Source organism: Medicago sativa, chromosome 4, assembly GCF_051527215.1.
Source record: "Medicago sativa cultivar Bolivia chromosome 4, Bolivia_mono, whole genome shotgun sequence".
Taxonomy (NCBI): Eukaryota; Viridiplantae; Streptophyta; class Magnoliopsida; order Fabales; family Fabaceae; genus Medicago; species Medicago sativa.
Genome location: NC_140752.1, coordinates 23,982,681 through 24,009,830, shown reverse-complemented (window position 1 = coordinate 24,009,830; position 27,150 = coordinate 23,982,681). Strand labels below are relative to the sequence as shown.

The 27,150-nt window shown below is 32.2% G+C and overlaps 2 protein-coding genes across 3 annotated transcripts; one reads left to right on the top strand and one right to left on the bottom strand.

Moving 5' to 3' along the window:
- Positions 1-699: 699 nt before the first annotated feature.
- LOC146927146 (nitroreductase family protein) lies at positions 700-16,564 on the bottom strand. 2 transcript variants are annotated; one of them, XM_085700513.1, is made up of 3 exons: positions 14,809-16,564; positions 13,080-13,269; positions 700-1,272 (listed from the first exon to the last, which is right to left on the bottom strand). In XM_085700513.1, the coding sequence occupies exons 1-3, from the start codon at positions 16,432-16,434 to the stop codon at positions 1,145-1,147; spliced, it is 1,944 nt and encodes a 647-aa protein (XP_085556639.1). In that variant the 5' UTR covers positions 16,435-16,564; the 3' UTR covers positions 700-1,144. The 2 variants fall into 2 exon arrangements, with proteins under 2 accessions (XP_085556639.1, XP_085556638.1); XM_085700512.1 differs by lacking the exon at positions 700-1,272 and adding an exon at positions 10,040-10,462.
- A 9,767-nt stretch (positions 16,565-26,331) lies between these two features.
- LOC146927145 (pectinesterase inhibitor 2-like) lies at positions 26,332-26,880 on the top strand. Its single transcript, XM_085708130.1, has one exon. The coding sequence runs from the start codon at positions 26,332-26,334 to the stop codon at positions 26,878-26,880; it is 549 nt and encodes a 182-aa protein (XP_085564256.1).
- Positions 26,881-27,150: the final 270 nt, after the last annotated feature.

Here is a 27,150-nt window from a genome sequence, read left to right as displayed (position 1 = left end):
ATAAATACGAAAAAATATATAAACTATCAAAGTATTTTCAGCTTACTGAGTTCATAGATGTAAGAAACTGTGCTGTAGTTTTAAAGCCATAGGCCTCTTTTTTATCTCAACACAACTTTCATCTATATGCAAAATCTCAAGTTGTATAATAACTCTCATCTATATGTTGTTGCTAAATAACCGACATGGCAGAATGGCCAATGAGTATGAAAGTCAGAAGTTGTTAAATGAAACTACATAACTCTATCACTTCCACAAGTCAAGAATGATGGATGGTGAGTACTCAATTGCTCATTTTTCCCAAACAAAATGAACATACTATTCTTTATATCTTACTATACTTTATCATGATTCATAAATCTATTATCAACGAGATCATATAAACAATCAATAAATCCTAAGCAGCAATCTGAGATCGTCACAAAGAAGAGTGTAATCTAGAACAGTAGAGGGAGGGACAGCGCCATGACTGTGATTTCACAGGGAAAATTGGTAAGTTGCAGTGCTTCTCTTAATAGCATCTTGAAGAAAGTTTGTGTGAAAAGAATATCAGAAAGAAAAAAAAAAACCATCTGATAATTGATTAAATCGAAATTGAAGTTTGTGAAGAAAACCAAGATTGTCATCATGGAAAACAAACCAACATTCATAGAAAAGAAATGAGAAAGTGATTGGAAGAGAGATACAATTAGAAGAAAATTTATACAATGCGTACTAGAAAACTATAATAAACTCTAAGATAAATGTCATCACAATGGTCCATGTTGAGAAACATGGTAGAAAAGAGAAAAATCTAAGATGATGACAACAAAAAAAAAAAAAAAAACCAGTGATTATCAATGCTGACTAATCCAACTAATACAACTAATCTCAGAGTATACAGAAGTATGATTTCCCATGTATACATCATCAAGTTTGCTAGTCCGTTAACTATGCTAACCAATCCAAATTTATTACTAAACTCGCTGTAAAAACTATCAAATGTGTATGTGTGCAAAAAATTTAATAAGCAGAAAACTCACGTATACAAAGGTGTTATAACGATAACAATATAAAAGGGTACTTAACGAGAAATCACTTGACAGATGATTTGTCATGCAAGTCTCCCTAACTTCGAATGGCAATGTGGTGTCATTATGCGACATTAAGCATCGACATCGGGCCCTTGATAGGCTGGTAAACTCATTATACGCTTGTCCAAGACGGGAGCCCCAACAGTAAAATGATATAGACTCTGGAAAGTAGACCCTTTTAACCCAAGTAACTGATGCACTGCAACAGAACACAATATTTTTATATTACTAAACTAATGCAAGAATACAAGTACAGTACACCTAAAATATTTACATTTTTAGTTTCCCTCTTGTATAATAAAAATTCTATGTTGAAAATTCTGCAATCAAAAATTTTCTATATTATTTTTTAGGATTTTGGCCATCTTCAATCATAGAATGACCAAACAGAAAATTGTGTATGAACTGTTATGGAAAATTAACTCATAGGTGGCAAATTCTTGAAACCAATAATTGTGTACATAAAGCAGTATTGACGGCCATGGCGATGTGGCTAATTTTTCGACAACCGCCAGGGGAAATTTGTGAAGGGATACCTGCCATGGCTATTACTATCTGATTGTTGACCAAGTTCTACCCTAGTATAAAAACCAAAACAAAAAGTAGATAGAAATTTATGTAAATGATTGTACCCATCTCTGTATAATAAGAAAAGTTGATAGTATAGTTAGTTTTTACATTTTTTTTTATAATTATTACTAGATAGATATTGGTGTATAATTGTATTTAGTATTATTTTTTTTATATTTAATGTGGACTTGAGGGAGGCTTTAAGCTCATTATAAGCATTCCTTAAAAAAAAAAAAAAAAAAAGAACTCATTATAAGTACTTCATTGGGTGTCCGATCTGCAGTCAGCAATGTGGATTCTGAGCTTGATTCCAAAACTGTGGATAGTCTTTATGGTGGTAAAGCTGACGTTTCTAATTACAGTGCAGCGATCAATGATTTAAACCATGTTAGCTTATGATTTAACAACCTATGATGTTATGTTTATTCGGAGACAAGTCAACCAAGTCTCTAATAGTTTAACTGAGGTGGGTCCGTGTCATGCTAATTTTCATATTCATGTTAATATTCCATGTCTCATTATTATTTTCTTGTCAAAAAAAATAATTCTATTATTATTTTAAATGAAATGACCACTAATTAGTTTCTTCTCGTAAAAAAAGACAATTTAGCGGTATTGATTAGGTTTATGTTAAGAAGAAAACAATAAATACAACTAATAATTTAAAATGGCGACTTATATTTTGGTATTTTATTCTTGAGGCTTTGTTACACTTTTAGTTTTCTTATTTTATCACACTCCTGAAAATAGTCTCTTTTTTAGAATTGAAATTTTTAGTCCTCAAATAGTTTTGGCCCTACAAATGGCAGTTTTTGGTACTTTTGGAGTAAAAATGACCCTAAAAATCTAGGTTCAACAAAATTACAACAATGTGATGTTTCCAATAATGTGGTGGATATTATTTATGGTGGTAAAATTGGTTTTTCTAATTACAATGAAGTGATCAACAATTGTAGACGTTTGTTAGTTTCTGATTTAGCAACCTCTGATGTTAGGTTTATTTAGAGACAAACCAACGTAGTCGCTCATAGTTTAGCAAAGGTGGCTCTGGGTCATGATAGTTTTCATATTCATGTTAAGATTTCATCTTGTATCTCTTCTATTATTTAAAATGAAATGCAGTAATTTTTTTCTTGTAAAAAAAAAATTTAGAGGTATTGATTAGGATTATGTTAAGAAGAAAACAATAAATAAAACTAATGATTTAAATTGAGGACTTATATTTTGATATTTGATTCTTGAGGATTAATTACACTTTTAGCTTTCTTATTTATCACACTCTTGAATATAGTCTTATTTTTAAAATTAAATTTTTTTAGTCCTCAAATATCACATTTGTTTCACCTTTGCTTCAAACTCATATTTTTTTGTCCTACAAATGGTAGTTTTTGGTGCTTTAGGAGTAAAAATCACCTCATAAATCTAGTTAAAAAAAAAATTACAACAATGTGATAATTCGAAGACCAAAAACCCAATTTTAAAGACATAATTATTTTTGTGAGGGGGCGTATGTTCAATTAAAAACATTTTTTCTTGAGAGGAAGTTGGATTAAAAATTGTTTGTTAAAATAGTATTTATCATTAGTGACATAGGGAGTAGTTAATTTGGTCCCAAATATAATTTTTGTATGTCATTCGATTGGCACAAGTTCATTGTGCAATAGAGCTATCACCATAACCCTTTAACTACCAAAACTCATTCTCATCTCATCTCATCTCATCTCAATTGTCCTTCTTTTGAATTTGAACAGGTACATCCTACTTTGAACTATGTTTCACTCATATCACGCAACAACAAAAAAATCGTGTCCATTGTCTATTATCACATGTGTTATGTTCCCAGCCAAATAAACACACGATACACATTTAATTTTGGCATTTTCTTCATTAAAAAGTTTTGTTCAACCTAGATATCTACTAGTATAAAAACAGGGTAGAGGAGAAGAAGAATAGCAAAATAAACTTTCTCCTATCAATACACCACCACTTGCTTTCTCTTAGATTTTTTTTCTCTCAGTCTTTGTTAAAAGATCCAGAGTTTCCTCGTTAACGTTTCCCTTATTTTAAAATATGGGCAAATTGGCTTGTGATGCTTATGTGCTTTTATTTCACAATTGAATTAAATAACCTTTAGTTATTGACTTCGCTTCTATATTGTGTTTCTCCTTTTAAATATCTGGTGTTTCTTTTTAAAAAAATTGTCTTGTTTTTATTAGGAGTCTGTTTTTATTATTTGATCAGGGCCTCCGGTTTAATTGGCTCGGTCCTAGTTGAGCTTAAGCCTAAACCTGAGATGATAATTTGTTTTTTTTTCCTTGACATTCATATATTTTTTAATGTGCTACTTGTTGAATTTGAGAAAGTTTAAATTTAAAGTATTATAATTTTTTTGAATTGTTTCCGTTAAAACAATAACTATTTTTGTGACTACTAAATTTTACTTGGTGAAAAGGAAGTAGAAGAGTACAAAAAAAAAAAACACAACAAAAACTTGTTGGGTAAGGTTAGTGATGGAAATAGATGTAGATGATTTCGGTTTTGTTTTAAACAATTCAAAATAATCAGAAAGTTGAAATGAGAGTGGTACAAGCATTGTTTTTGCTATGACTGATTTTAATAAAATCATTTGCCTCTTTGAATTCTTCTTTTTTTGGATTAAGCTCAATTAGGACCGACCCAATTAAATCATCTGCCTCTTTGAATTCTTCTTTTTTTGCTATTAGCACTGACCCAATTAAATCATCTGCCTCTTTGAATTCTTCTTTTTTTGCTATGTCTGATTTTAATTAAGAAGTTATTAACCTCTTTAAATATACTCTTTTTTATCCTTAAAGTCAATAATACTCTTCAAAAAGTCTCCCCTTACTGTCGGCTCAAAGGTCTTTCGAAAAGAGCATTGACATTTGTCGCAAACCATAATTTCACAAAGGCATCGCAACTGCGTTTTATAACAACAGAAGGAGCTCCATTTCAAAATCCTATGGAAAATTAGCTTTGTGTACAATTTACAATTGAGTGAAGAAGATATCATATTTGTATATGAAAATCATAGTGTTTTGTGTACAAATCCATCGCCACCTTCTTTAATGTTAAACTTGCTAATAAGTAAAAAATAGAGAACTACACGCTTGTATACAATACCACCACAAAGAATTTTAAAAAAGATTTTGTCTATAATTTTAAGAACCTCGCCTCCGTCGACGATTAGAGTGAGTTTTCTCAACTTGTATTCCTAATTCGAGATCGTCGACACATGCTTGGAAAATACAACTACAAGAATGAGACGATAATAATGAAGTTGATGGGTTGTTTGATATTAGCCTGAAAACGAACATGTATTTTTGCCATGGTAGAGTTTAAGAAGGTTTGTTTGCGATTTTAATTCTATAGGGGAGAAACACAAAAGTGTGTGACACGTCATTCGCTAGATTTTTGTTCTGTTTATTGTCGCGAGATTTAGCATTATTCCGTTTGAAAAAGCTAAAATTAACCGAACAATAGTTAAACTTTTGTAACTATCACTAGTGTAAGCTTCTGTTAATAATTTCTTATCTTTCACTTCAAGCCTTTTAAACTAATATACTCACAAAGCAAACCTCGTACACCGTTTGAACAGAAAACGAAAATGTAATTGTAGATCTCATTCATAATCTAATCAAAGTAAAATATGTTGTTAAATAAAGGCTATTACTAGTAGGTTGTTAACCAAGTTCTACTATAGTAAAAAAACAAACCTAAAAGTACAAACCAATTTATTTATGTAAATAATTGTACCTATTTCCATATAATAAGAATAGTTGATAGTATAGTTAGTTTTTACATTTTGTTTATATTTATTACTAAATAGATAGATATTGGTGTATAATTGTATTTAGTATTAACTTTTTATTCTTCAAGACAAATTAGTGGTATTGATTAGGATTATGTTAAGAAGAAAACAATAAATACAACTAATAATTTAAAATGAGGATTCATATTTTGATATTTTATTCTTGAGGTTTAATTCCACTTTTGGTTTTCTTATTTTATCACACTCTCGAAAATAGTCTCTTAAAAATTGAATTTTTTAGTTCTCAAATATTTTTCGCCCTACAAATGGTGGTTTTTGGTACTTTCGGAGTAAAAATCACCCCAAAAATCAAGTTTCAACAAAATTACAACAATGTGATATTTGCAAGACCAAAAACCCAATTTTAAAGAGATAACTATTTCCATGAGGGACCATATATATGTTCTATTAAAACTTTTTTTCTCGAGAGGAAGTTCAATTAAAACTTGTTTGTTAAAATAGTATCTATCATTAGTGATAAAGGGAGTTGTTAATTTGGTCATAAATATATTTTTAGCATGTCATGAGTTGGTTTGAATGTAGACCCGAATTTGTCCTTCGATTGGCACATGCTCATAGTTGAATGGAGCTATCACCAAAACCCTTTGATTCCCAAAAATCATCTTTATCTCATTTGTCCTTCTTTTGAATTTGAATAGGCACATGGGTAATATGGCATTAGATGCTTGTTTGTGAGTATGTATGTACTTTCTAATTTTGAACCGTTTTTGTCTATTAAAAATCCATTTTCTGTTCTGGTTTTTCAACTACTCTGTTTGTCCTTTACTATCATGTGAAGAAGCAAGATTCCTCTCTACCAAACATATGATACACATTTAATTTTGGCAATTTATTAATCAAAAATTGGTTTTTGATTTTTTTAACCTAGATATCTATCTACTAGTATAAAAACGGGGTAGAGGAGAAGAAGAGTAGCAAAAAATACTTGCTCCTCTCAATACACCACCACTTGCTTTCTCTTGGATTTTTTTTTTCTCTCATTCTTCGTTAAAAGATCCAGAGTTTCCTCTTTTCCATTTATTATTTTTATCATCTTTATTTTCTTTTATTAATTAGTTTGTTAATTTTTATTTTAAAATATGGGCAAACTGACTTGTGATGCTTATGCTATGTGCTGATTTCCTTTATTTCACTATTGAATTAAATGGCCTCTATTGTGTTTCTTCTTTTATATATGTCTCTAGATTAAAATTAACAAACTATTCAAATTATGCTCTTCTTACTTAGCTTTGTTGCTTTTATTTGATTTGAGTTTTCATATGCTTTAATGTAGTTTCTATCATTCATAGCTGTTTATTTTAAAATCAAAACCATCATTGTAGGTGAGAAGAGATTAAAACTTACAATTTGGGTTACATTTATGCATAGATATTATAGTCAAATCTTGTGCTTCACCTCCTTCATGAAATTAAGTGGTACATTTGTTTATGTTTAACAATAGACCATAATGACTAATTTAATTTAACTAACACATTAGCTTGTAAAACTGCATTGGATCTATTGTAGTTGGGCAAGAAAGGTTTAAAACTCTAACAAGTTCTTACTATAGAGGTGCACAATAATTCATTATTCCAATGCTAATTTAGCGTGTGTACGTATAAATATATGTTACATTGTATAGTCATAACTCATAAGTCTCCCTTTATCAAGAATTATAGAGACAACATATGTTATATTTATGTATTTTTAAGTCTTATGTTATATTTCTCGGTATTTTAACTCGTTATTGGCTATATTTTACGAAGCTCGTTTCAAGAAGTTAGCTAAACATATTTTAAGAGCTTAGGCTTCAAGAGAAAGAAAGAGTTATGAACATTAATATGTTCCATGAAGATCTTAACCATGCCAAAGATGGATGTTACAAAAGGTCGTTGCTAATTGAATGGTGAATGATTTCCTGTGGTGAAACATATTTGTCATTAACAATGAAATACACAGCAGACTCCAGAGAATAATTTCAACTATATTTTCTTTTTCGACCTAAAAAAACTGTTGTTTACAATGTTGATCACTTAGATATATGTTACATTTCGCTTACACTGAATTCATTGGAAAAAACTTAGTATTATAATAGTGTTGTGTTCATTTAAAATACATTATATTTGGTTCGAAGGCTAAATAACTTTCAAAGTTTGTGGAGATTTATGTTTACAAATGTGCAACAAAGTTCATTTAGTGACATGACTAATTATAAAATGAATATATTTCCACGCACTTTAAATTGAAATCATTTTCACACATTTATAGCTTTTGGTCTTACGATTTGACATAGGAGCAGGAATTATGAAATGTGCGGAAATGGTATATTAAAAGTGTGATAGGAAAGAAATTCAATTTTTCGATTAGCCATGCCACTATTTACACTTGAACATCATTTTCTTGGGACAAACTATGTAAGTGTCAAATCCATAAACACGTCCTTCTCACAAATTTCGAAAGTTCTTTTAATCATTAAAACTTTTAAACTGGACACAACAAGTGACTTTTTATAAGACTGAGCTTTTCAAACGAATTGTCTAGAAGTGGGTCGTGGCATATCTATTCAAAGTGATCAACATTGTGAAGATCTAACTCTTCTAAGTTGAGAAACCTAGTCCAAATATTCCTCTCCATAGAGTTTATTGTGTATTTCATCGTTAATTATCTTTGATACAAAAGTATGTGTCAGCTGCATGTGTGCGCCCTTTGTTTAGTTGCGTACATTGTTTTTGGTACAATCTTTTTTTTTTTTAATGAAATTTTTTTTCTCTTCTTTTGCACTTGATAACCTCCTGATGGAAAATACTTACTTGGACACTTCTAACACATCAATTTTAGGCACACACACAATAATAAGATAAGGTGAAAAGAGAAAATAATTAAATAATATTTATTTTTTAAAGAATTAAATAAAATACATTTTTATGCATGTGTTTAAATGGTGTGACCAAAGTATGTGCCCAAGTAACACGGCCTCCCTCCTAATAGTATCTTCTATGTTTCTCTATTAATCTATTAGGTTAGATTTTACCATTTTTCTTTTTTCTATTTTGGTTGGATATGCTCTTGATTTATCGTAATTAGTGATTCTTTTGTGCTTTTGTTGTTTAGAAATTTGTGGTTCTTTTTTCTTAATTTCGTACAGATTGGTTTTTCCAACCGTCATCAAGCATTTGTAGAATGGTTTTTTTTTTTTTTTAATTCCTGTGATTCAATATGAAGTGAAGGGATTTTTTAGGTTAAGTGGAGAGAAGGGAATAATAGGAAGAGAAAGGAAAAGAGGATTTAAGTTGTTTTCTTTTCCTCCTCTTTTACTTGGTTTTGCTGGAAAAGCTGAATCATAGATGAAAACATGACAGATAAGATATAATAAACATGTATTATTTCAAATCAAAGAGGCATATTGAGACAACATAGTGCACCTTTTAATACCCAAGAATCTATTGCAATGCCTTCCCATTCATGTAAAACAATAAACCATTCTTTCCCATTATGTTTCAAATGAGCATTCAACCAATTTTACACCAGTATGTCAACAATCAAATTTCCCAGCATAATTCTAAAATGTATCAAAACCAAAATTGAATCTCCTAGTATAAAGGAGTATTTGCTAAAATGTAGTTAGTGTTAATCAACTTGTTGCTTTATATCACATCTTGTTGTAATATAGCACATAGGTCCAAAAAGGCTTTGGAATATTATCTTACAACATTCACTAGTAGCAATTCAATATAGGAAATTGCTTTTTAGGCTTCATAAATTGCTCTCCCACACCCCAAAATTAACGACGCACAAACCAAATATAGAATTAAAATATTAATCGAACTTTATAAACATTTCTTCTATGTTTAAGCTACCATCTTCCAAAATAAAACACAAATATATATTAATCTTAAATAACTAGAAAGTAATAATTTATAATAAATACGTGAAAACATATAACCTATCTCAGCAAAAATCAAGTGTATGTCACCGGTGCTGATAAATAACAGACATAGCATAATGGTGCGGGGGATTTTCTGCCAGCTGCCATAGACAAGTAGTTACGACACTGTCATGTAGACATCATACATCACAATTTCACATTTGTATCATATAAACAATAAAAAAAAATCCTAAGCAGTGACTAGAATTTGAGATCATCACAAAATGCGGAAAGAAGAGTGTAATTGAGAACAGTAGAGGGCGAGACAGAGCCATTACCGTAGGATTTCACAGGGAAAATTACTAAGTTGCAGTACTTTTCTTACTAGCATTTTGGTGACTTACCGCACTCTTTGGTTCCGCCAATTTCCCAAGCTTAAGGGCATTTTGTCATGAATGCTACAATATAAACCATTTCAGCGGGAAAGAAAACATAGTGGTTAAGAAAATATGTGCGGAAAGAATATCTGAAACGAAACCAAGATTTTCGTCATGGAAAGGAAGCCAACATTCTTAGAAAAGAAATGAGAAAAATGATAGAAAGAGAGACAACATTAGAAGAAAATTTATACAATGCATAAAAATGATAGAATCAAATTGAATTGAGAAAAGTTTGATTATTAATGCTCACTTTTGATGCAACTTTTGTAGAAAATGGAATGGAAAGAATTGTGATTATTATGACGACTAATCGAACTAATAGTCTAATACAACTAATCTCAAACTATACAGAAGTATGGTTTTCCATTTATACATCATCACATTTGTTAGTCCTTTCACTATGCTAACTAATCCAAATTTATTACTTAACTCACCATAATATTATCAAATGTGCAGATGTGTGCACAAAATTCTAACTAAGCAGAGGACACACTTATACAAAGGTGTTATGCAACTCTCCCTAACTTCGAATGGCAATGTGATGTCATTATGCGACATTAAGCATCAACATCGGGCCCTGGATAGGCTGGTAAACTCATTATACGCTTGTCCAAGACGGGAGCTCCAACAGTAAAATGATATAGACTCTGGAAAGTTGACCCTTTTAATCCAAGTAACTGATGCACTGCAAAAGAACACAATATTTTTTATTACTAAACTAATGCAAGAATACAAGTACAGTATACGTAAAATATTTCCATTTGCATTTGCCTTTTTGGAGTATAATAAGAATTTTATGCTGAAAACCGTGCAATAAAAAAAATTCTATATTATTTTTAGGATTGTTGCCATCTTCAATCATAGAATCAAACTACTGAAGAAGGTAGGATACTATAATGGCCCAATGTTTCTATCATTACCAATAATTGTGTACATAAAGTACGCAGTATCGACGGCTATGGCAATATGGCTGATTTTTTGGCCTTCTGCCATCTGCCATCGACCACTGACATAAAGTCTACTCCAGTTACCATCAAATCAAGCAGGACTGTACTTCAACATTTTGTATCTACATTTTATAGTACCATTCCGTCAACTAGAAACTAAGTGGATTCTATATGATAATAGCTAAACTCTAATGCTCGTCGTTGTGATGGGACATGAAAGTAAGATGCCAAATCATCGATGCTAGCTTGATGAAAGTGCAGTCACCTTAATGACGATTAGAAATTAACTATTTACATATAGAACTCAGTATTGGTTATTCGTAATAATCACCTTTCTGTGAACTCAGCAAAACATCACACAGTGATAGGATACCAAGGTCCAACAGGTAAACTGGCCGAATCTCTAGGCCAACTTTACATGAGCACTCTTTCTAGAAGATTGTAGAAGCATAGGGAATAGAGTGAGTTAGCACTTTCCTTGATTTTAGGGAATACTCCGCTATAGAAGGGATGGAAGGGTATTGTGTAAGTCATTGAGAAATATTGTTAGAGTTGGTTAGGAGAGTTTCTCTCTGGTTAGGACTATTGTGCTCTGGTAGGAGTATTAGTGTTCACTAGGGGTGGGCATGGTTCGGTTAACCCAAAAAACCGAACCGAACCGAACCGAAATTTTGAAATGGTTCGGGAAAACCGAACCGAACCGTTTCAGGTTTGGAGCTAACCGAACTGAACCAAAGTTATGGTTTGGTTAACCATTTGCTTACCTATTAACCATACCGAACCGAAACAAATATTTTTTTATCCAATGAATAAAACCACTTTTATTATAAAAAATAACAAATTAAAATTAAAAGTTAGAATAGTTTATTTCTTCAAAAACAGCTTATCTTATGCAAAACAGTTTATTTTAAAAAACAGCTTATTCAAAAAAACTTATTTTGAATAAAAAACAGCTTATTTGATAAACATCTTATTTTATGAAAAACAACTTAATTCTGGGATTACATGGTGAAAAACAACTTATTTTATATATAATATAACAGATATGCTCTGTAACTGATTCCACATTGTGATCTATATCATAAAAAACATTCATATGAAGGGGGAAAAAAAAAACTACAAGAAAACTGTATTCAAGTACTATATAGTTCACATGCTTATGGAAAGCAGAGATTAAATGGAACAAAAATTGTCTGAGCAAGTATCAATATTAGGGAGAAATATAAACCACCAACACCATTGTAAGAAAAAACTATTTATTAGATGTTCATCTAAGCTAATTAAACTCTTTAATTTAAGTGGAAAAAAGAAAACTAAGATATACAAGATCAACATTTGCAGCTTCGCGAATACTCCTAAAAAATGATTGGTGTTAATTATACTACACAAGAATTAAGATTTCTTTGACTCCTGATACATTCTCATCATTCTGAGTCCTTTGACGAATTTGGATTGTATATGTTAATCACCTGACGTGTTTCTTCTTTCTCCTCAGTGCACCAATGCTGCCGGAATCTACCAATGGACCAGACCAAGTATGGATATCTGCTTTGGGTAGTGACAAGTTTGTGGAACTGAATGGAACATCAGAAGGATCGAAAACTGGATCCATATTAAAATAAGCTGTTTTGAATAAACTGTTTTTTTTTAAAATCAGTTGTTTTTTTTTTTAAAATAAGCTGTTTTGAATAAGTTGTTTTTTAAAATAAGGTGTTTTGCATAAAATAAGCTTTTTTGAATAAGTTATTTTTTAAAATAAGCTATTTTGCATAAAATTAGCTGTTTTGAATAAGCTGTTTTTCAAATAAGCTGTTTTGAATAAGCTGTTTTTTTAAAATAAGTTGTTTTCATAAAATAAGCTGTTTTTAAAATAAGGTGTTTTGCATAAAATAAGCTTTTTAAAATAAGCTATTTTAAATAAGTTGTTTTTTTGGAAATATCCAACAAAGAGTTCAAGTGGTTTCCTTAAAAAAAAAAAAAAACAGTTCAAGTGGTTTGGTTCGGTTCAAATGGTTCGGTTCGGTTCAAGATGGTTCGGTTATGGTTCAAGAACTGTTAATAAATTAACGGTTCGGTTCGTGAACCATTATAATGGTTCGGTTATTTTTGGTTCGGTTCGGTTCGCGCGGTTCGGTTCGGTTCATGGTTCTTTTTGCCCACCCCTAGTGTTCACACTCTGATTTATCTCTTCCTGTTCAGATTTCCACCATTATAGTGCCTTGAGCTCGTTCCTTTTCATCAAATAACATACAGTTTCTTTGTCTCTATTGTACGGGTTCCATCACACAGTTACCAACAAAATAATGCCGCTAGACAAAAAATCCCAAAGTAAATGGTGAGAAAAAAGAATCATACCAGGGTCATCAAAGAAGCAGCCAATTCCGGTTGCTGAGATTCCAACTGCATGAGCTTCCAGGTACATCGCCTGTCCAAGGACTCCAGTCTCCCAAAATAAACGTGGATACATCCAGACGTCCTTCTCACGCAAAGTAGACTCCATGCGGGCCAACATACCAAGGCTAAAGCAGCCATCACTTGCAATGTCCTGCAAATAGATGTCACATTCAAAACAGGAGATACACTAAAGATTGAATATATGTTTAGACTCTAGTTAGAAATAGGACTATTATCCAGTGAATGGAGCATAGTCATTTTACATTACGGACAATGTTGTCAATCGCAGAAAATAGAGGTTTGATCAAATTCCGCTATGCAACAATGCTACAGAACCACTATTTGACAATATTTTGTACCAAATAGCTATATCGCGTAACAATAACTATTTGTTCAAATACCGCTATGCTAGCGCCGCTAAAACCGCTGTTTAACACCATCGATTAGAGATTTTTTTATCCGTAGGAATCGAACTTTGTTCCCCGAGGTTTACAACACTCACACTGCGCACCAACCACTTGTGCTACACCCCAGTGGTATTGACTATTGACTAGATATTAATAGACGGAATAAATCACAAATCCCAATGATTTCTATCCTTCAAAAGTCAAAACTGATCGCTCTCAGGAATTTAGGATAACAAAAGCAAGAAAATAACAATGTTTTGATACCCTAATTCAAGTTCCATACTTTTATGCTATTAAGATCAAACAGCAGCTTATTCACTAATTCTTAACAGTAAGGAATAGAAGGACTATAATATGCGAATTATGAAATGGTTAAATATTACTAGGGAAAAATACACTCACCTCCCTTAAGGTTTGTCTAAATGTAACTCCCACCTACTTTATTTTCTCAGAAAGCACAGACCTCCCTTATTTATTAATAAATATCTCTATAGACCCTTGCTTCTGATATCCATCTATTGACAGTCTCATCCCTCATTACTTTTCTTTCTTCATCAATAAAACACGTTTCACTTTGTCCCTTTGTGTTTCGTCTACTTCCATGTCCAATTTTTCATGTCGCTCAGCCATGTCATCATCACTAGAGAATCTCTTCCTCTGCTGTACCCATCATCTTATTTCCACTCAGTCTATCTTTTTTTGTCAGTTAAACCCAAAAGACAACAGTACCAAACGAACTCAAATATGTCAAATATAAAAATCAGCAAATTTCCCCATAACTGTAAATTAAAATTTCCCCAAAAGCATGTACATCAACATAAACAATAGAAGACTCTATAAAATGGACTTCAATGTTTCACTCTTTTTAAAACCTTCAATAAGCAGTCAGTCTCGTGAGCAACTTGTCAATTTCATGAGAATGAAATTAATGCAGCAAACGAGTACGACAGAGACGAGTTAAACCAACCCAACGAACACCAAAACCCAAGGAGATGAAAATGAAATTAACCAAAGAAATGAGAACCAAAAATCAAATTCAGAACACCTAATCTAAATATATTGAAGGCAATTGGCAAAAATCATCAACACCGTGATAACAAAGTTTAGGGCCTCAACAAAGGGCGAAAATTTTAATCCTCTCAATACCATTCTGTCTCACAGTCGCAATTCAACTACAAGTTTGATGTTATAGTAACAATGTAACTTCCACAGACTTCAAGAAACTCCATAACACAATGCAAAAATTCTAAAAAGCGCAAAGAAAGTCACAACTAATCGCATACCTGGTGACACGAAAGTTGTTTGGCAACCCGCCGACAATCAGATCTAAGGAGTTCATACAGAGGAAGATCATCAGGGAAACCCTCTGGTTTAGTCCAGACAAAGTCAGGATTCATAGCTTTCTTCAATTCACCAAAATGATCTTCATTCCTCACAAGGAAATACAATCCTTGAGGTAACCCCGCCACTCTATGAACAAACAAGGCAGCGTGAACCTCGGCATCCCAAGGAAGTGCTCGGAACGGCAAAGAAAGTTGTCTCCTTTGCTTCTTTCCAGCTTGAGAACCAGAAGGAAGACAATGTGATAAAATCTGATAAAATGTGTCCCTCTCCATTGCTGTAACTCCATCCATATCAACCGCACTTCTACGCTTCCTAACAACTTCGCTCACAGTTAAACCCTTGTAAACACTTTCACTAATAAGTCCACTACTTTGAAATGGATCAACCACTAACCTATCTCCTAAAGTTAAAGGCTTTTTCACAATTTCAGAAGTTCTATAAATAATATCCCAACAAATATGTTCTTTGCTAAGAGAATTAGGCCTCCCTATCCAATCCAACTTCGAAAACTCTAATATAGCATTACTCAACTCATTATAATCCAAATCAAAACCACTAACACCACTAGGAAAAACAAGCATAACACAATCAGGATGTTCAAACTCAATCTCAGGAATCTTACCTTTAACAGCCCTCGACGGTGTTTCAAATTCAGGAAAAACATGAAGTCCCATAAGAAACTTCAACTCTTCACACCCTAATGCATCCAAAAGCTTCACATCCCAACCAAGACTAGCAGCAGCCATTGAAACAGCACCAATAGCATGACCAACATCATGATTACAATACCGAAAACCACGTTCACCGTACTTCCAACTTTCACGCCAAAATATGGAAGAAAACCCAACAAGAAATGAATTAGGTGGAAAAATTTTATCAAAAAACCCAGATGGGATTTTTGCTCTAAGTTCCAAAGAATGTTCCTTTGGAGCATAATGAGCAACAAAAGGTGAATCTGAGAGAGATTCAATAGAAGGGGCAATGATATAAGCTTCCGTGGGATGCAAGTTACCACTACTAGGATTAACCCTTAAAGACCAAGTTGAAAAGGAAGTACTTTTCCAAGCTGAAAGAGCAAGAGAATGATAGAGGAAGTGAGAAATAGTGGATTTGGAAATGGGTTTTGGAGATGGAAGAGAATTGAAGAGAGAAGGGTAAAAGGGTGATTGTTGCTCTTGTTGAGGGGTAAAATGGGGAAGAGAAATAAGAGGTGAAGAAAGAAACCTACGAAATGGGTTTGGTTGGTTGGCCCAATCAAGACCATGTGGTCCTCTTGCATAGTTGTGGAAATTGTGTTTGGTTTGGTTGTGGTATTTGAGAACATGAGTTAGTTTGTTTTGTTTTTGTTCTTGTTCAATGTTTGGATTTTGAGGTTGTTGTTGTTGTTGTTGTTGAGTGGGGTTGTTGGATTTAGAAGAAGGAGAAAAAGAGGAAGAGGACATGGATTGTGATTTTTTGGTTATTAGAGGAAAAAAGTGATTATTGTTGAAAGTTGTTGTAGGAAGGAAATGGAAGAATGGGAATTGGTTATAGTTGCGAAGAGGAAGTGAAGAAGATGATGGCATGTTTTAAATGGTTAGAGATGGAAAAAGAGTTCTGTAATTTTGGATTGGAAAATTGATGCTCTAAAGTTTGTGTCTCCATGGACCAGATTCTTCTGGAAACGAATCCTCTGTTGCTATGGTGTCCCGTGTTGTCTCTCCAAACACATAATTTATTTAACTTTAAAATATAATTTTAATTTAACAAAAACAAATTTTTTTTTTTTTTAAGTAGTGGGGTCTAGCGTGGGAAATGACTAATGAGAGTTGTTTTCTACCATGGGTAAGGTTTAGAAAAATGATATTTTGACAACCATTTTTGAAAATTTTTGGACAACTTTCTCTTTCATACTCACATGATATTGTTATCCTCTCTCTTACTTTTTCTCTCTCCATTGTTTTTGACCAATAAGAAGTGAGAAAAACAATGTTGTCAACAAAGTTGTCATCAAATGGATGTCAAAATATCATTACTCTAAGGTTAACCATTGGATCAAATGAGGAATACTTCATAGATCGGTCCTATTTACAAAAAAAAAAAAAATGATTTTTTAGATACATTAAATAATTTATGTATCTAGTAAAGAATCTAAACCAAATACATAAATTATTTAATGTATCTAAAAAATTAATTGTCTCTTGTAAATAAGACCAGAGGGAGTACATTTTAGTTTGTGTTTGGTTCAGTTTTGGATAAAATTGATTTATGTTTGAATAGAATAAATATTGTTTGGATAATTTTGATCAAAATTATTTTTGAATGTATAATTAATAAAATGGACATAGCTAAATACAAATAATTTGGCATAGTTGAATGTGTATGTAGATCAGTGCTAAATGTAGATATATTATTTAATTTAAATAAATATATTTTTTATATATTAATTTAAAAAATAATAAATACGATCATTAAACCAATTTTTTTTTACAAAATATTTGTTCATATATTTTATATTTTTTAATAAAATATATTGAAGTTAAATAATACTAGAGTTAGTTGCCAAAAATGATAAAATATAGCGTAAAATATAGGTAAAATAAAAAAATTTAGTAAATCCAAAACTTGGTAACTCATGACCATAAATATTTTCTGGGGGCTAATTTGATTCGTTAGGTTTTCTGATTAAATTTGGTTCATCAAATTAAATACAAAGCAAAAAAAAAAGGAGAATTGATAAAAGTCAATAAAGAAAAATAATAGGTTATAATAATCAAAATATAAAATTTATTGGAGAATTGATTCTTTTTTTTTACAAAAACAAATGATATTCATTCATTCAAATTGATAAAATACATCAGAGACAATAACTTGATCAATATTGCTAAAAACGTAAAGGGTGAATCTACGAACAAACTCACAGAACCCAAGTTAATAGCATACAACGGCAAAATGCCTACAAATAATATGATAAAATCGAAATCACCAGAATACTCATGCTTCTGGATCTACAATGTTGACGCCCAAATCATTGATTGAATTTGTGATTGTCTGAAGCTGCTTTTTCAATACGAACCAACGAAATCAAACACAACGTCAAGACGACGAAATCACGAAAAAAATGCCGCACAAGACGACGAACAACACAACGTCGCACTAAGACGGCGAAATCATGAAAAAACATGAAAGAAAAACTTGATGTATGTGGAAATCACTTATTTAGATTGAAAGAAAGGGGAAAAAAGATGCAGATGGGTGATTCTAGGTCAAAAATTGACCTAAAATCACCCCTCCTCGATGAGTGAAAGAGGAAGAAAACTTAGAGATAAGGCAAAGTTTCTCTCACTAAAAAATTAGGGCCGGCTCTTCTTTTTGGAGAATTGATTCTAGTTAACCCAAAAGCTAGAAATTGTAGCTTCAACTAAAATTGCTTTTGGAGATGAGAATTGATTTTGAAAAGTTGAACCGAACATGTTGAAATTGTTAATCTTTTCTGTTAAAGCTACCAGAAGTGCTTTTAAAGGGTGTCAAAGCTAAACCAAACATATACTTAATCCTACTCTCTCAACACTAGATTTTTCCACACTATCTTCTACCATCACTCTCTCTCCTCCATGGTCACTCACCCACCACCTCCGCCATCAGCACAACGCCATTGTTTTTGTCCAAGCTTTCATCGACACTCTTCCATTCTTCTTGAATTATAAAAGAGGGCTAACTCACAAACAATAATTAAATTTATTTATTCTCCAAATCTAATGAATTTTAAATTCACCGACACAACAAGTCATGAACTAAAAATCTCAACATAAAAAGGCCAAAATTGAAAATGGGTGTATTTTGTGTAACTATGTTTAAAACCAGTAGGGGATTAACTTTCCATTTTTATGTAGAGAACTTCTGAATTAACAAAGAGGGAGAGAGAGAGAGAGAGAGAGAGAGAGAGAGAGAGTTTGGGTAGTGGTCGGTGGGCTTGACGTTTTCTACACTGCCAGTTTTCTTTGGTATTATATTTCACCGGTGGTGATTTTATCTGCACTATGATTTGGTGATGGTGGATCAGTTGTAGTCTGGGTTGAAGATAGCAAGGTTGAAAAAGACTGTTTTGGTGGTGGTAGTGGTGGCGGTGGTGGGTGAGTGGCGACATGAGAGAGAGAGAGAGAGAGAGAGAGAGAGAGAGAGAGAAGAGAGAGAGAGAGAGTGTGGAAGATCGCATAGAAAATAATCTAGTGTTGAGGGAGTATGATAAGAGTGTGTTCTTCCTTTGATCAAATGGTTAAAACTTATATTTCCATGTGGGAAACAACTCTCTTTTCCAATGTTAAACCCCACCGGTTGAGATGCATTAGCAAAAGAAAATTGGTTCAAAAAAGAGAAGGTAGACTATATCAAAACTTTCTCAAAAGTGAGTGAACCTAAAATTAGGTCAACCAAGCCTATTTTTACCATAATCACTCCTAACTTCCATTGGAATCGTATGATAATAAACGAGTTCAAATTCAAACCTATGTTTGCTAAAGCATTAGCACAGGTATTACCTTTTCTATATAAATGATAAACTACAAAATTCATAGATGATATAATTGCAAGACAGTTGGTCAATTTGTTTCTTATCCTCTAAGAAACTTCTCTAGCATCTTTAAAGGCTTTGACTACCAACATAGAACTTGTTTCAAGCCACAAAGTTTTTCCAGTTTTTAGAATCATCAAATTTTATAGTTTTCGTTGCTCCACAAAGCTCAGCATAATAAGAATTACCATATCCATGACCTTCAACAAAGCAACCAAGAAATAAAGCCTCTTTTTTCTGAAAATTACCCCACGAGACACAGTGTTTCCTACATACGCCCCATCACAGTTACATTTTATCCAATTGAAAAGGGGAGGGCACCAAAAGACTTCCTTAATTATGTTTTCCTTAGGAAGGTTAATTTTGACACGAAAAGCCTTCAAAATCATGAATTTTGACATAGATGAGCTAGCATGCAGCTTAGAATGGCTAGCAGTGATAGAGACATTAGAGATCATTTGAGCAACGCATGATTTCCAAAGAATATGCTTATTATTAAACCTGACAGAGTATCTAGCATGCCAGATGTCATTCGAAATATTAATAATAGCATCTTGTGTCGCCAAAGTACACTAAGGAGACCAACCTTTCTCACACAAGCTCCAAATGTCTTCAAGAGATTAGAATTGAAAAGACAAGTTCAGAACTGATGTCAGCCATCTCCAAATATGAACAACATAATTGCAAACAAAGAATAGATGAAAAGTAGATTCTTCATGATTCATACAGAGTTTGCAAGTAAAACACAACCTTTTTCTTTCAGCCTGTCATCTGCTGAGACTTTCTCATTCATTAATCTCCAAGCTAACAAGAATTTAAAAAGGGGAATATTGATAGATCAGCTATGCTTGGCCCACTTAATATCTCGAGAGAGCTTAGATTTGAACTTTTATGCCACTTTGACATTAAAACCTTCGTTGCTTGAATGTTTCCAACATAGTTGGTCCTTCTTTTGCTCCATATAAATGATTACTTGCTTTGCAAGGTTGCACTGAAGAGGTAACTGAGTAATAAAATCATCAGGGAAACTCCATTGTTAATCAAGAATTAAATTCCCCACCAAAATGTTGTCATCAACTGATATATTAGCAGGAAAATGTAAGATCAAGGGTTTTTCATACCAAGCATCTCTCAAAAAAGAAATGGAGTTGCCATCACCATTTCTTTCTAGCGAGATGCTTGGTATGGAGTTGCAAGCAACCAATTAAAGTTATTCAATGTCACATTATACTCAGCCGTCACTCTAGAATAAAGAAAATCCTAACACAACTTGATATTAGAGGCTTGATTGATAGAAATCTAGGATCTAATACCAAGAACCCCATGAGATATAGGTCTACAAGACCTTCTTTCAGGCCACAGTCACTGTCGAACCAAAATGGGTTTTGAACATGCCTTTGAAATTTTGATGATACAAAGTATAAAAGAACAATTGAATATATTAATATATATTCAAGTGTGCAGGATCATAGAATTAAATTTTGACTCTTAAGTCATGTTTAGGTTCTAAAACATCAAGACTCTGAATGCATAAGAGTGCATCTGAAGTAAAAGATAAGTTGTTAAGTCTTGGAACAAGATCTGAAGAAAGGTCAACCAAAAAGTCAACATTTTGATTAGAAGCGAATTTTTGTTCAGAAGGATCTAAAGGAAATAAGACTATTAAGGATGATGCATCAGAAGACCACGATAGTAGATGAAGACTCTGACTAGCTTTATCATTTTCTGAAGGAAGGTCGCTTTCAATCTCAAGGTAGTACATTTTGTCCTTTTCCGATCATGTGCAGAAACAAACAAAGAAATTCAAGAACAAAGAGAATGTAAGAGACCATTCTATTAAAAGCAATGGAATTTCAAATGACTAGTCAACGACATTATCCATTTGAGGAAAAGATCCAACGTCTTTGATCAAGCTTCTCAAGGACTAATTTGATGTTATAACTATTCTTCAACAACGGCTCTCTCATTCCCTCATACATAAGAACCTGAACAATTGAAGAAATATAATAAGACTTCTATCATTTTATAAGTGTCCTTCCTCTGTCAAATTAAATAGAGCATAAACAATTAGAGAAATTCTTACACATTTTTACATCTTAGAGTTTCTTAAGTATTATAAGTCATCTGAACTCAAACTTCTTACACCTCTGATTGTATATCAAGTGTAAAACAACAATCTTTTTATTTTATTAAGCTCTGATTGTAGAAGTCTCTTTCTTGTGTGATTGAACAAATGAAGTTTCTTACTTGTGTGTTTGAGAAAACTGAAATCTAGTGAGTTTATGTAAAAAAATCCTTTGGAAGTGCAAGGGGTATGGACTACTCTCGGTTTGTGAGAGGAACTAGTATAATTTTCTTGTGTCGTCTCTATATCTATTCTCTCTTTGTGTTTAATTTAATTTCATTGCATAACTATGTTTCAGACTCTGATGAGAACTCTGCTTATCAGACTCTGGACTATTTTTTATAAACACTTAGGAAAGTTTTTGAAAAACCCAACACAATTCAACTTCTCCTCTTCTTGTCTTTTTCTCACCTTCAATCACCAATTTTCTTTTATCTATATCCCTACTCCTGATAAAGTTCCTTATAGCTCTTTCCAAATCTCTAATTAAAGAAACTGGCCAATCATAAACTAAGAGAGTGTGAATTAACATACTTTGCACAACTACTTCACTAAGTGAGCCCTTCCTGCTACAGACGATATTTAAGGAAAAAATATTTTAAATTATAAGTCAAACACATCATAATTACATCATTTTCGATATAAAAGTTATCTCATTTGAGTTCTTCAATAAATGTAAGGACATTTGTTAGCATTTTTCATTATTAATAAAAAAAAGACATCAAACGACAGATAAATGTACCTCTCACATGAGTCAGTTTCTTCATTTTTGTGGGATTTTTTCATCTCATGTTGCAAGGTTTGGATTTGTTTCATTTACTTACCTGTCATTTATTATTCACTTGTGAAATAGATAGACACAAGTGAAAAAACTGTGGAATCTGATCATGAAGTCCATTTATCTAAATGACGAATTTCATTAATTTTCATTGTGTTTATCTCTCTTTAACTATGTATTAGTAAAAAAAAATGGATGAATCAAGGGGGGCAAACAACAAGGAAATGCATAAACATCCCAACTAGGTTGGCACCCCCACGCGAGTCCCATCCTATGCCGCCGAACCCATAAAATTATATTATTAAAAAAGAGGGAAATATGTACAAAAGAGGGGGGCTAGACCTGACCCTCAAAACAAAAACAAAAACAAAAACCAAAGAAAAAAAATCTAGGGAAAACGATACTTAGGCAAACCAAAATGGTCAGAAAAGAACGAAGCCTGAATAAAATATGGAAGAGCGGTGGACCACCAAACTCCCTGAATGAAAGTCCGCACAACCATTCCCTTCCCAGAATATATGCGAAGAAATCACCTAAAATCCTGCCAAAAACAATTATGACACGTTTCTCAAACGGATGGGCACCAGAGATGCGTTCTTAAATGGCAACAGTGCACTAGTTGAATCGCTCTCTAACCAAATGTTTCTCCAACCCTGCTGTCAAGCGTGCTCCATAACAATAATAATAATTCAACAGAGATCGGTGCTCCATAATACACAAGAGAAAACAAAAAACAAGAGCAAAGATACAGAATATGTTTCTCCAACCCTGCTGTCATCGATCAACCAATATGTTTCTCCATAACAATAAATATACACTAGTGACAAACATTTGGTTGATAACAATAAAGATACAGAATATTTTTGCAATCGATGACACCGATCAACTAGTGTATACAGAATATTGGTTGATTGTTATGGAGAAACATTTTTTTTAATAATAATAATAAGGGTCTTGCTAACAAGTGCCTTAAGGGCATTGTTTAAGGAACCCACAAGAGGAAATTATGTCTTGAAAATACAAGTCAAACACTTGTTAAAGTCATAATGTACAATTTCCAATGCAAAAGTTGCTACTTTTAGATGCTTAAACAATGCCTTTAGGGCACTTGTTAGCATTTTCCTAATAATAATAATTCAACCCTGCTTTCCCTTATAATTTGTTCCGGTTTAAAAGTTTCAAGTTCGTCCAAAACGTCATTCATGTTAGACGAAGTTAGCTCCTTCCGCCACATAATATTGAGTTTAGTAAAACAAAAACAAAAAACAAATTTAAAACATATTTTCTAAATAAGTTAAATTTACCAACTATATTATCAACTCAGATCTCTAAACAGGGTATAAGGAGTTTGTTCAGGATAAGTGGCGGTCTCTTCATGTTGATGGTTGGAATGTTAAGTTATGGAAGATGAAGATAAACAATAAAGAAGATTAAGATTGTTATTATTTTTAAGAAAATTTATAATTATTTTTTAAAAATAATTATGATGAAAAAAATAATGAAGAAAATGGTGACATTATTGACAAGTCAATGACACATCAGCATTTTTTAACAAAAAATGAAGAAAAATACTTATTTGTGCATGATTTGAAAGATAAAAGACTATAATGGAAAGAAAAAAAAGATAAAGGACCTAAATGTTACAAATAAATAAGATAAATGACCTTTGGTGTAATTTTGCTTTAAATTTATTAAAGGTGGCTTGAAGGAGTGGCATGTTTCCCATAGTTCCAAAGTTGCGGGAAAACTTCAAGAGGCTAAGGAATTTATGTCTCTCCAAATAGACGAGCGGAGCTCAAAACCGAGACCTCTCATATTTAAGACTTGTTTTTAACCCCTAAATCTTTTAACCCCTAAATCAAGCATTTGAAGTTTGAGACACGATCCTTTCATCTTAAATATTTTTCATAAAAAAATAAAAGTAAACAATACTAGTATACTACTAACAATAAATTATTGAAATCGAGTGTAACCAATTTTTTTTATTGAAACAAAACTTAAAGGGACCAGAAAAATATTAAAGGGTATTGATGGCCTTATTTACGCTTGGTCAACTCATTAACTGTTTTTTAGGAACATATTACATCAACAATAAATAACAGATTCCACACATATTCCTTCATAAAAATAAGGCTTAATGGTGTGTTTCACCCCTGCAAATAGGCGGCGTTTAAAAATTGATCCCTGTAATCGCTAATCCTGGCATTTTACCCATGCAATTGTTAATCATTTAAAATTTGGTCCTTTGACCAACTTAATCACTGTCACGTCACCAGATTAGCAAAAATGGCATGGGAATTGACCAAAATACCCCTGGTCTAATTTTTTTTTTCCTTCAAAAAAAAAATTCAAAATTTTGAAAATTCTTTTTTAAATTAAAAAAATCTGAAAAAATAATTAAAAGTCAAAAAAAAATTCGGAAAAAAACTGTTAAAATTAAAACTGAAAAATTTTCGGGAAAAAATCGTAAAAAAAATTCGGGAAAAAACTGAATTTTTTATTTTAAGGAAAAAAAATAAGCCAGGGGTAATTTCCTCAATTCCCATGCCATTTTTGCTAATCTGGTGATGTGGCATTGATTAAGTTGGTCAAAGGACCAAATTTTAAATGATTAACAATTGCAGGGGTAAAATGCCAGGATTAGCGATTACAGGGACCAATTTTTAAATGACGCCTATTTGCAAGGACTAAAGACATCATTAAGCCTAAAAATAATTACACTCTGGGCCTTCACAAAAATATAAGAACAAAGTTAAAAATAAAATGCAGGATTTCAATTTTCAAAAAATAATATGTCAATCAGGTGAATTCATATATTTGGAAAGAATTTCTTCAGAAAAATATATTTGGAGAGAATATATCGCATAAGAATACAAAAAATATATCGTATAATAGCAGAATAAAATTAGGCATAATCGTTTATTTAGATACAAAACTAAATTATACTTTGGGCCTTGACCATAAATATGAACAAAATTGGAAATATTATTATAAAAACAAAATGCAAAGAATTTCAATTTTAATAAAAATATCAAATATTAGTCAAAATAAATAAATATATCAAAGAGATTAATTAGAATAGACGGTCAGATACTTTACAACGTCAACCAATTAAAATTAATATTTTTGACACATAAGCACAGATGAATTAAAATAGAAAAATCCAAATCAAACCTTTAATAACCATTTGTGTTCACACCTTCCTTGATTTTCGGTATTGATTGATAACTATTGTCTCCCATGATATTGTTATTTGCAGTTTTGACAACTTCATCTTCCCATGATTTTGTTCTTTGATGTTTGAATAGAATAACTTCATCCCCATAATTTCATCCACAAGCACACAGGAAGTGTAAGCAAGATGAATAATTTCTTAATTTTTTTTTGAAGGATGAATAATTTCTTAATTAACTTGTAGATAACAACAATGATGTAGGAATTTCTTAACTAATTGAAGAAATTTCACCAGAATTATAATTTGATGTCAACTAACAAATTTAACACATCTTCATGTAACCTAAGATAGATGATGGCAAAGAACAACATGGGAGGGAGAAGCAATCAATCAATACCAAAAATAAAGGAATGTGTGAACACAAATGGTTATTAAAGATTTGATTTGGATTTTTCTATTTTAATTCACTTGTGTTGATGTGTCAAAAATATTGATTTTAATTGGTTGACGTTCTAAAGTATAAGTACTCTGACAGTCTATTCTAATTAATCTCATACATCAAATAATAAATATGTCAATCAGGCGATATCATATATATGGAAAAAAAAAATATCGCAATAGAATACAAAAATATATCGTATAATAGCAGAATAAAATTATTCCTAATCATTCATTCATACAAAACTAAATTATACTTTGGACCTTGACCTGGTGTACTATGAGCCTTGACCATATTTTATTGTATTGTTTTCAATTCATGAAATCTATATAAAGCCCTTAAGGAGTGAAACAAAGGAAATCACCAACACAAAATAGAAGAATTAAGAAAGAGAGAATGAGCAAAAACAATATGGTTCGATTCTCAACCCTAACCCTAGTTTCTGTTCTTCTTTTTTGTGTTGCATCCTCCTATGCTGCTAATGTTGCAGATCCACAAGCCATTTGCAAGAAAGCCAAAGATCCTTGCTTGAATTTTCTGAAAACAAAGCCCGGTGGTGTAGGTGGAGATCTCAATAGTCTGTTAAAGTACAGCCTTGGTGTGCTTCGTACGGATGTGTCCGAAACAATCTCTTTAATCAACAAACTAATTGCACAAAGTGGCAATGATCTCAAGAAAAAAAACCATTATAAGAGTTGTTTGACTTTTTATGGAGAGGATGAAGGAGCTCTTGGTGAGATTGAGGAAGCACAAGACCTCTTGAACCGTTCTGATTACGATGGTGTGAATGTGCATATCAGTGGTGTCATGAGCGATGTTTATAACTGCCGTACCGGTGATGGAATTCCTTATCCAGATACCTCTTCGCTGCCAAAACAAGCTGATGTTGTCAACAATGTTGCTGAGATTATTCTTATTATCACAAATATGTTATTAAACCATTAGAATACTAGTTTCCTTCCTACAATAGTTTCTTTCTTGTGTTTCATGAATGATGTTACGATATACTCCATCCGTTTCAAAATGAGTGTCGTTTTAGGTGTTTACACACATATTAAGAAATGCAATGAGAATGGTTATTTTACCAAATTATCCTTATTAACTATTGGTTAGTTTTAAAAGTAATATTTTGGAAGTAGTGTGCAGAGTATTAATTGGAGAGTACAATTGAAAAGAAAAAGTTATTATTGCATTGGAAACTGAAAGTGACATTCA